The sequence below is a fragment of the Tympanuchus pallidicinctus genome, unplaced genomic scaffold (genome assembly GCF_026119805.1).
Source record: "Tympanuchus pallidicinctus isolate F22 unplaced genomic scaffold, pur_lepc_1.0 scaffold1, whole genome shotgun sequence".
Classification (NCBI taxonomy): domain Eukaryota; kingdom Metazoa; phylum Chordata; class Aves; order Galliformes; family Phasianidae; genus Tympanuchus; species Tympanuchus pallidicinctus.
In genome coordinates this window covers 78921552-78931322 of record NW_026294618.1, presented here as the reverse complement: position 1 = coordinate 78931322, position 9771 = coordinate 78921552, and the positions used below count along the sequence as shown (strand labels likewise).

At 51.5% G+C, this 9771-nt stretch overlaps 1 protein-coding gene across 2 annotated transcripts; it reads right to left on the bottom strand.

Annotated features, from left to right (window-relative positions):
• Nucleotides 1-1219: 1219 nt before the first annotated feature.
• POLH (DNA polymerase eta) lies at nt 1220-9745 on the bottom strand. Of its 2 annotated transcripts, XM_052699581.1 has the most exons (10): nt 9491-9745; nt 9276-9410; nt 8987-9198; nt 8486-8655; nt 5787-5890; nt 4636-4755; nt 4276-4399; nt 3624-3689; nt 2764-2927; nt 1220-2184 (listed from the first exon to the last, which is right to left on the bottom strand). In XM_052699581.1, the coding sequence occupies exons 1-10, from the start codon at nt 9625-9627 to the stop codon at nt 1335-1337; spliced, it is 2082 nt and encodes a 693-aa protein (XP_052555541.1). In that variant the 5' UTR covers nt 9628-9745; the 3' UTR covers nt 1220-1334. The 2 variants fall into 2 exon arrangements, with proteins under 2 accessions (XP_052555541.1, XP_052555551.1); XM_052699591.1 differs by lacking the exons at nt 8987-9198; nt 9276-9410; nt 9491-9745 and adding an exon at nt 8767-8908.
• Nucleotides 9746-9771: the final 26 nt, after the last annotated feature.

The window sequence follows — 9771 nt, the reverse complement described above, 5'->3', positions numbered from 1 at the left end:
GCTGCTGTCAGAGGACTGTGAGGCAACCCTGCCAGACTGGTTGCTATTTCTCTTTCTCTGAAGACTTCAGGAAACTTGTCACTTTGCAAGGTGAGGGCTTTAATTAATGGAGGGACTCTAATTCCTTCCTCTGCTCGCTGCCAGCAGAGCTTGCTGCACACACCGGCACCAGCTTTGCATTGTGCTTCTCAACATCTTGTAACTGTCATGCTATATATGCTAGGTAACCACTGACAGCAGTGTGGTGGCTTCCCAGCACAGGGGACAATGTTGGCTGGTGGAAGGAGAACAGCTCACAGCTGGAAATAGGATGGTGCTGCTCAGAAACGAAAGGGAAACAGCACATGCAACTACGGCTGTACTTTGCATCATTCTCTGCTGCCTGAGAGACTCTCCCCTCTGCTCTGGGAGAGAAAGGCTGCAGCTGATGAAACACTTTGCAGAGTATGCGGAGTGTTTCCTGGCCCCACTGCGCACTGCTTTGACGTGGTATGCTCCCTCCCACTGCTCTGGAGCTGGGCTCCAGCAGCAGCAGCCTGGTTTCTGAGAGGCCCAGAGGCCCCAGGCACTGCAGCATGGAGATGAGCCCATCTCCAGCCCCGATGGAGGGTCTCCTGGCAGTGCCCACTGTTTTGCTGTATAGTAGTCTGTTTCGTCAGCTCTGTAGCCACTAGGGTTAGTTGATGTTAGCAGTGTTTCTTGTGCACTCTAGAGCTAGTGATGAGTGCTGCACACTAAGCAGCAATACAGTTGCCAGACCATACATAAAAAAACTACTTTGGTGGAAGAACTAATCTATGCAGGAAAAAATAAAAAAGCAGTTCCCCTTCTGGGAGGAAGGGATGGGAAACATGACCATAGGAATAAGCTACTGTATATAAATGTGGAAGTGCAAGTGCAGCCAGTGGAGACTACAGTGAGATGAAGGGTTCATTCTAAGTAAGTGAACAGGGGTTCAAACCTAGACTTGGCTGGATCATTCTCAGATAAGCCCCTGTGTTCTCACTACCTGCTTTTACAGATTCTCATCACAGGAAAAATAAAGAATTACCTACAGAGCAGTGAGACTCAATAAATACCCATGGCAGGAGGTAGATGAGAGTATGATGCAGCTTCTGGTAGCATCAGCGTGTTCAGGCATGGTAGTCACCACCGTACGTGTGCAATTCAAATTTGGGTACATCCAGCACCACACACTACTCATCAGTTCTAATTCATCTTAGAGTTGGACAGAGATAATTTATTAGATTTCTCTGGACTAAAACCTGAAAGGCAGTATAAAAGGTTTTGTTTTTAAAAACACTGATTCTCTAGAAACTTCCAGCATGACTGCGTTAAGGAGGTAAGCGCTTAAAGAAAAAATCTAAAGTTCTTGTCACACTTTCCCGAGGTCGTTTTGCATTAGGTCCTGTTGGAGTCTTGGGCCTGTTCCTCACTTTGGCAGGAGACCCAGAAGCTGCAGCTTTGGCGTTGGGAACTTCTGCTAGAGCTGGTGGGGAGCTGGACTCCTGGAAGGAGCGTTGCAGCTCCACAGCAAAGTGGTAGTCCATGTGCTCTGGGAGCTCCCAGGCCAGCACATATTGGCCACACTTGTCGCAGCACTGCTGATCTCCTGGTGAGACATGAGGGAGCAGGGCTTGCTCAGAGGGTGGCAAATTCTGCTCATTTTCCTCCAGAACTGGCTCTGACTTCAGAAGGATCCTGGAGCTGGGTGGAGTTGAGGGTGTCGGTGTAGCATCAGACATCAGCTCCTCACAGGGCGGCCTCTTGCAAGGAGAAGCAGGGCTTCCATCTCTGGGACTCTGCTTCACAGAGGCCTCCAGCTCACACTGCTCAGAGGCAAGTCCTGCACCGTCTCCCTCTGGGTGCTCCAGGGAGCTGGGTGCACGTGACTGAGCATGGCTAGCAGCTGGCAGGGTGGTTAGTACTGCCTCTGACTGCTGCCTTTCTGTCACCTTTTGGAAGAACGACTCAATAGCATTAGCTGGCTTCTGTCTATGCTCTTTGCTTGGGCTCCTGAAAAATTTGACCCTAGGTCTCGTGGAAGATGTGACCTCTGTGCTGCCAGTAGCAGTGCCATCAGGTGAAGTCTCACTAGTGAGGAAGGAGGCAATGCCTGCGGAGAGGAATGTTGGAGCAGAGAACTTGCTAGCTGCAAGGTGCACTGATATGAGTGGTGGAGACCTGCAAAGGACAGACCAATGTCAACTCGGACACCATTCTGGGAAGCAAGTAGTTTCCTGAGGTAAGACTTTGAACAGCATTAAATGCTCACAGGCAAGAGAGAAGGAAACTTGTGAAAGCACTTAGTCTGGGTATCTGACAAGTGGTGGGAGGGATGTTTCCTGTAACTGTTATGCTATCTCCAGAACACAGTCTCTCAGATACTGCAGGCTAGGTTGGGCACAGCAGAAAGTCTCATCCCAAAACAGCACTTCCTCCCCCAGAAAACAGGTACCAGAGCAGGGACAGCCAGCTGCCAGCCAAGACTTTCAGTCCGCCACATGCTGGAGCTACTGTGACTTCTAGTCAAAGAGAGGGCGTTAGCAACAGCCTTGTCTTAAAAGTACACTCTTGCATCTATTACAGAGCAGGAGGGAGGAAGTTGCATTAAATACAGCAGTTGTGCACCCTAGTTTTTCTGCTTGCCCCAATGGCCTCATCCCAAAAAGCATCTTTGTCCTTTTCCAGCCAGTCAGCACAACCATCAGTCACGTGAGTCAGGTCCTAGCAAGGATGCAAACCACTTCCTCCCATACTCACCAGGCCGCCTGGTGAGCCCCAGCCATATTGCAGTTTTGGATAAGGGCAAAGGCATCACTGAAGATCTTCTGGGCATCGTAGCGGGTGACAGCACAAAAGCGTGACAGCCTGGTGTCTCCCTGCATGCGGATGACCACCATCAGCTGCTTGGCCACTCTGTGGTTCTGCGAAGAGAAGACATAGCTGTGCCGCAGGCGACATCTACAGGGAAGAGCCGGAATAGCGGCAGAGACGGTCTGCCTAGAGCGCTATCCAACCCAGCTACCTCTCGATGCTATGAGACAGATGGCAGCTTGTCCTGCCTGTCCTGATCTCCAAGGGATGTGATACAGGACTGCAAGGACTTACACAACTGCCTCATGCAGACTGGCAAGCATTCTGTCCTCGCTTTTGTTCAAAGGCAGCTGTGTGCCATTTTCTGGCCTTCCTTCAGCAGCGAAGCTAGCAGCTTAACCTCACCCTGACCTGCAGTCTACCATTTGTGGATTTAATCATATTATTTGCTCTCAAAGGTCACACCATCAGCTAAGGCCTTACAAGCTGCAACAGAACAGCAATGAGGCTGGATAAAAGTGCAGCAGGTTTCAAGTTCCTGCATCCTAAAGCACAAGAGAACCATCCTTGGCCTTGCAGCATTCTGGGACAAAGTCATCTTTTCTGACTGGACTCTTGCACACTTCTTTGCTCAGAGCACCTCAGCACTGGCATGCATCCAAGGGCAGGCTGATTTCCTTCCCCCACTCCCACTGCCCTAAGCCTCTTGCAAGCAGCTCTTGGTGAACAAAGACTTTGTGGCTTCCTTGAAGACCTGGTTTCCTCAGGCACAGAAGGAAGGATGCTGTCCCTGCACTTGTCCTTACCTGACTCCTGTCCTTGATCAGCCTGGATTCCAGCTCCAAGGCCAGCTGCAGCAGCCAGTGTTGCACCTGGATAAAAGAGTTACAAACAGGTCTGGGCCCATGCTCACAGCACTGCTGCCAGGTCAGAGCAGTGCTACAGACACTGAGGAACACTGCAAGGGGATCAGACCGAAACAGACATTTTTATCACAAAGCCCAACCTCTGGAGTGCTTCTGGAAGAAATGGCCCAGGCAACTCTGGAGGCAAAGCACTGCGGACACCAATCCAATCCTATCGCATTACTACCAGATCTTGCCTAAAGGTAGTTAGGCTCCACAGCTCCAGCTCTCTTATTGCCTCTCCCCTCCTTTTGGCTAGTTACCTTCCTTCTAGCAACCAGCCCTGGAAGCTTGGTACCATGAAAGCCTTTTTGCTCATGGAAATTATGAAGCTGGACCTTTTATTTATGAGTTTTCAATTCAATTGTGTCAACAGGGCATTTATCTAGCGGTCCAAATTACTCCCTGCCCCTAGACCCCTGGCTTCAGTTTCAGGGTACCATGGCACAGAAAAGCAGTAGTTCTGCAAGCCAATCTCTGCTTTTGGAGTTCTTTCTTTTATTCTCCAATCCAAAAGCTGAGTTTCTTTTTGCAAGATGTTGGCTTTTCCTACCTCCTTCTGTGTCGCCAGGGCTGTTTTCCCAGGGAAGTTCTTGCTGCAGCCAATGGACTGAGGCAAGTGGCGGTTCTTGACGGGTTCATCATCAATTCCTCTGCACAGATCATAGAGCCAGGACCTGAAAGCCACAGAAGTATGATGATGTAAAGGCAGCCAATGTGGCCCTGTGGGAATGTGGAAACACAGGGACACCCACTGCAGTGGTTCCACAGGTGCCAGTGGATAATTTGCTGCCCCGCATGCAGGCAACTGTGACAGGCACAACGGGCAGTAGAATTCAGTCCCTACTCTGACATCAGCAGTGATGAGCTGCCTCCCTTGTTACCCAAAATGCAGCAAGTGGTACATCATTACCCAGTCTTGTCTCCAAAGTGAGTCTGGAGCTCCATCTCACTGAACTGTGTCACCTGCCCGATGTACTCCACTCCCAGGATGTCTGTGATGGCAACACCAAGCTTGCCCCCCAGGTTACGGCTACAACAGAGGAAAAAAAATAAGAGAGCACCACGTGGAAGACTATTACAAGTCTTTCTGCTGCAGCTGCCACTAGTTCAGAACAACTAAAAGCACTCAGAGGCTGGTAGGACAAAAGGGAACACTTGGTACATGACTTTTGCTAGTAGAAGGCTGAATATGGGTTGAAGTGGGAATTGCTCTTCAGCTCGCCCAGTTTCAGTGACTCTTTCAGTTCCATCTTGAAAAGATAATCCTGAACTATGCCCTTAGGAACACCTTGCACACTCCATGCTTTCTACCTACATAGTGAGGACCTTTGCACACTCCCACTTCCCCATCATCAGTGATACGTTGAAGGTAGAGACCAGCACTACAAGTCTGGAGACCAGGGATCCAATCCTGCAGAACAGTAGGGCTGGTAACACTTACCCACACGAGACAGCATTTGTGCACAGTGTAGATGCTCAAAATGAAACTAAACCTGCACGCTGGAAAAACAGCTCTGTCACTACAAGGGGACACAGCTACAGCTTCCCTGCCCATGGCTGCTGCTGGCTTACACCTGTGCATCCCAGCAGTCATCCTGAGCACAGTTCTTTCCAGGAAAAGCCCCGACAATGATGCTGTTGGACTCTTTGGGTGCAGTTTGCTCAATAGCAGATCTGCAGCTCCCAAGCATGGTCTGTCATGCACAGCTGTAGGGGATTCCTAGCAGGATTTCCTCTCCCTCTATTAAATAGACAGATGAACAGTTACTGTGGATATTGAAAGCCTTTGCTGACTGCTGTCAATTAGCATTAGACTGCTCTCTGGTGAGATAGCCAGGAACAGTTTCCTACTCCCAGGCCACTTTGGTCTCTTTACACAAGTAAGAACAAAACTAACAGAAGCAAGGACCATAGTAACAAAGGCAAGCAGAGCTCTCTTCCTCATAAAAAGCCTAGACTGAGGAAGTGCAGCACCAGCATTTCAAATACGTGCTCTTGCCACACAATAAGCTCAGCCTAAGCCCCAGGCAGCACAAAAGCAGGCAGCTCCCCAGTACTCACATACTGCTGACAGGCATCTGGCTGAAGAGCTGTGGGACAGATCGTGAAGATACCAGTGTCTGGCGGTTGGGCTTGTTTAACCCACAGGCCAGCTTTGCCAGCATCTGTAATATGGAAGAGGGTGGAAAGCTTGTTATTAAAAACTGTGCTGACTTTATTGCCCAGAACTCAACAGCACGTGCTGTTTTAGCAGTGCTAAGGGCTGCCTTTGGAGAGGCTGCCAGGAAGGGCACAGCGGTTGCATTGCTACGGGACCACCCAGCATCTCCATAATCCTCCTCCAGCTCTTTCTCTCACTATGCTTGCTCCTTCATCTTCTGTTTCTATCTTGATTTTTCTCAATGTCACAGTTTTAAGCTTCTCTCTCAAGGTCTACGGCAGCATAATGCTGCAAAAGGAAATTGTAAAACATACAAAAGCTAGCTTGAAAAGGATGTTCTCTCACCTATCTGCTACACTGCTTCCCTCTCACCCTAGTCTAACACAGGATCAAGAATACACAGCTGAAATAAGTATGGCCGATTTTAAAAAGTCCCATAATTTCATCTTTCACTGCTTTACCACAGGTAACTAAACAAAGCCTTTTTCCCACAGAGCAGCTGCATCTTTGTTAACAGACTTTTTCAAACCCTTGCTCTTTTCTAGACAGAGCAGATCCCTTTCCTTCAGCTTTTCATATCCAGTCATTTTGCAGCTGTCCAGATATTCTTATTTCACTGGAGACTCTTCCAAGTTCTACCGCGCTGTTCCTGAAGCAAACTGCTGCAAGCTGAACCAATGACTGATGCGTTTACTTTTTCTGACACCTCTCTAATTAGCACACACTGCAGCAGGGTAAGCCATTTGCGCTCCCATTACTGACTCATCCTGCTGATTGCTCACAATAACCCCAGGCTACTTCCTGACTTGCTGCAACTCAGCCAAAAACCTCTTCATTTTATTTTTTCCTGAAAGCCGCTCAAATAGAAAGGATTTTAGCCTGTTTCTGGACTTCTCCAAGCCCAGAATTTTCATCCCTAATCTCATCTCCCACAACTCTTACAGCCCAGGTCTTCAGCCCTGTCCGTGCTTAGTATTCACCTGTAATTCCTACAGCTGTTATCTTCTTATGGGCTTCATTGAAAACATAGGCTATTAGTGGAACTCAGACTGATCTCCCCAGGATCCCACTTTAGACATTCCAATTTGACTGTAATTCACTAAACAGTTATTACAGACTACAGAAATTTTAGGTAGATGCAGACAGACAACCTCATTCATGTTGTATCTTGCCAAGTTAGCATCTTCTACTTACAATGAGAAGTGCATCAGAAAAGTTTCTCCTGTATCAGACCGCTGTCAAGTGTGGTACATGGCATTAGTTTGGCACAAGTCATTCCTACTAAAACTTTGCTGTTATCTTCCTAGTGCTTCCAAATAGCTCATTTGGTGACTCTATATAATTTATCAGCGGAGTTCCTGGTATGCTCTAACCAGTTAGCTCATCAGGAAGAAAATGGTTTTAAATCAGGAAAAACAAGTGCAGGTAACCTTCACCCTTGAGTTTAGGGAACAGTGGGTGCATTCACTGAATGATTTTTACTGACAAATTCACCGTGATCTGGAGGAAGAAGAATATCAGTTTGCTGGCACTGAGGTGAGCTGAGCTGCTTTTCCTCTTTCTGTTCAGTTGGTCTCTGCTGCCTGCAAGCCATGCTCTGGACGATGTTCAGCCAGCCACTGAGAGCACCTCATGCACGGCAGCAGCTGCAGAAACAAACTGACTTTGATGTTGTAATTGTGGATGATTTCCTGCTGGGCAAAATGTGCTGTGGTCTACTGAGAACCCTAAAGCTTGTTTCAGCCTCTGCAGAAAAGGCTCACACACACAGAGCTGAGCTGGCTGTGGCAGCACAGTAGCACATTCTGCACCACGGCCACGTGCAGGCTTCTGACCTGGTGGTCTCTGCACTGCACTTGGTACAATACATACATAGTTCTTCAGAGACAGCCCATCATCATTCCCTTATTCTCCTTAAAAATAAAATGCAAGAATGGGAGATGCTCCTATGATGAGCAGGAATGTTCTCTGTTATGGAGAGCAAATATGGAAGTTGAACATCTGTTCCATTGGAAATCTCTACACCAGTGCTCTTGTACAGCTCACTCTGCTTTGTGCCACAGTTCACTTACTGCTTTTAAGGTGAGCCTGTACAGAGCTAGCTCCAGTATCTGCATTTGGTTGGTGGAAGCTTAAGTTATATCTACAGCAGTCCAAGATGAGACGTATTTCCCCTGAGTTCAAAGCACCTGCTTAGTCTTTATCTTTTTCTCATTTTGGCCAGCGCCTGCAACTTTAAAGTTGTAATGGGTGAGGCTCTTCTGCAAAGGCTGAGCTCCACAACTGCAGCATCAAAGTCAGTTTGCTTCTGCAGCTGCTGCCACGCATGAGGTGCTGGTGTGGCTGGCTGAGCATCACCCAGAGCATGGCTAGCAGGTGGCAGAGACCAACTGACCAGAAAGAGGAAAAGCAGCTCAGTACCAGCATGCTGGTGTTTTCCTTCTTCCTCCAAGTCAGTGGGAGTTTGTGTCAGTAAAAGTCATTCTCTCGCTATTGCATTCCCCACTCATATTCCATCTGACAGGGTTAGAAGAACACAACGGCACTGCTGCGGCACATTCTGGCTCAGAGAAGCGAGGCTGATGCCTCACACACGTACTTTGTTGTGCGAAATCCCAGCTGAGCACCTGAATCCGGTGGCCTTCTCCACAGCCACCCTCATTTCCTCCACAACGACTGCTCCCATGGCCAGCTGCAGGTCGGGGCAGTTGAGGTTATCGAAAGACAGCGACGCCAGCCACTCCTGCAAGCCACGCTGCCGCAGCTCCTCTACAGAAAGGAACGCAAAGGGGAGCGACGTGGGTGTCGGTGAGTCCAGCAAAGGGACCGGCAGCATCGGCAAGCACCAGCAAACCGCCGCCTACATCTGAGAGCGCGCACCAGCAGCGAGGTAAGAAGCAGGCAACTTAAGAGCTATAGGCTGCGGGAGCAGGCAGCTCCCACTTCCAGCGCCGTGCTTCCAGGGGAGACGAAGCATCGCCGCCCTCCGCACCGGCAGCACAGCGGGAAGGGACGCGGCGGGACGGCAGAGCCGCGCCCCGCGAAGCGCCGGCCCGGCACCGGGAGCCCCGCGGGGCCATCGGGGCCGAACCCCGCGTACCCTTGTCGGCGGAGCGGGGGCCGGGCCCGGCGGGCAGCCCCTGCACGAAGGTGGTGGGCAGCATCTCGGCCTCCAGGGGCCGGCCCCGCAGCTCCCGCAGCCGCTCCCGCACGCTGCCCGTCAGGTCCAGGTACGCCTCGTCGATGCTGGCCCGTTCGATGGCGGCGAAGCGCGACAGCACCTCCATCACCTCGGCGCTGGCCTCCCGGTACCTGCCGGCACAGCTCAGCCGCCGCCCGCCGCTCCGGGCCCCGTCGCTCCCGGCCCTCCGCCCCCCGGCCCCGCTCACCGGGTGAGATCGGCTTTGCCCCGCGCCTCGGGCACCCGCGCCAGCAGCAGCTCGGGGCACAGCGCCCGCGCCTCCGTCGCCCACATCCCGCGGGACACGCCGAAGGCCCGCGCCTCGTAGCTCACCGCGATGATCCTAAAACGCACCGCGGCCGTGAGCGTGGGGAGAGGAGAGGAGAAGAGGGGAGGGAAGAGCCGAGCGGCCGCCGCACCTACCCGCCGCCCTGCCACTGGTTGTACTGCACCACGGCGCAGGGCCGGCCGCGCAGCCGCGGGTCGAAGCGCTGCTCCACCTGCATGAAGAAGCAGTCCATGTCCACCAGGGCCACCACCCGCTCCCGACCCCGCGACATCGCGACCCCGTCCGATCGGACGGGATGGAGGCGGAGCTGGCTGAGGCGCGCCGCGCGCTCTGGTTGCGGCAGTTCAGGAGGAGCGGGCGGTGCGCGCTCATCCCGCGGCGCGTGCGCGGAGCCGCCGTGCCCTCGCGCCTGCGC

Excerpts from the sequence above, each read along its gene's own strand:
- POLH (XM_052699581.1), bottom strand. The coding sequence starts at position 9,627 with ATGTCGCGGGGTCGGGAGCGGGTGGTGGCCCTGGTGGACATGGACTGC. Across the intron at positions 8,656-8,986 it reads CCCCCGCTCCGCCGACAAGG|AGGAGCTGCGGCAGCGTGGC; the intron begins GTACGCGGGGTT and ends TCCTTTCTGTAG. Across the intron at positions 5,891-8,485 it reads CTGGGATTTCGCACAACAAA|ATGCTGGCAAAGCTGGCCTG; the intron begins GTACGTGTGTGA and ends TCCATATTACAG.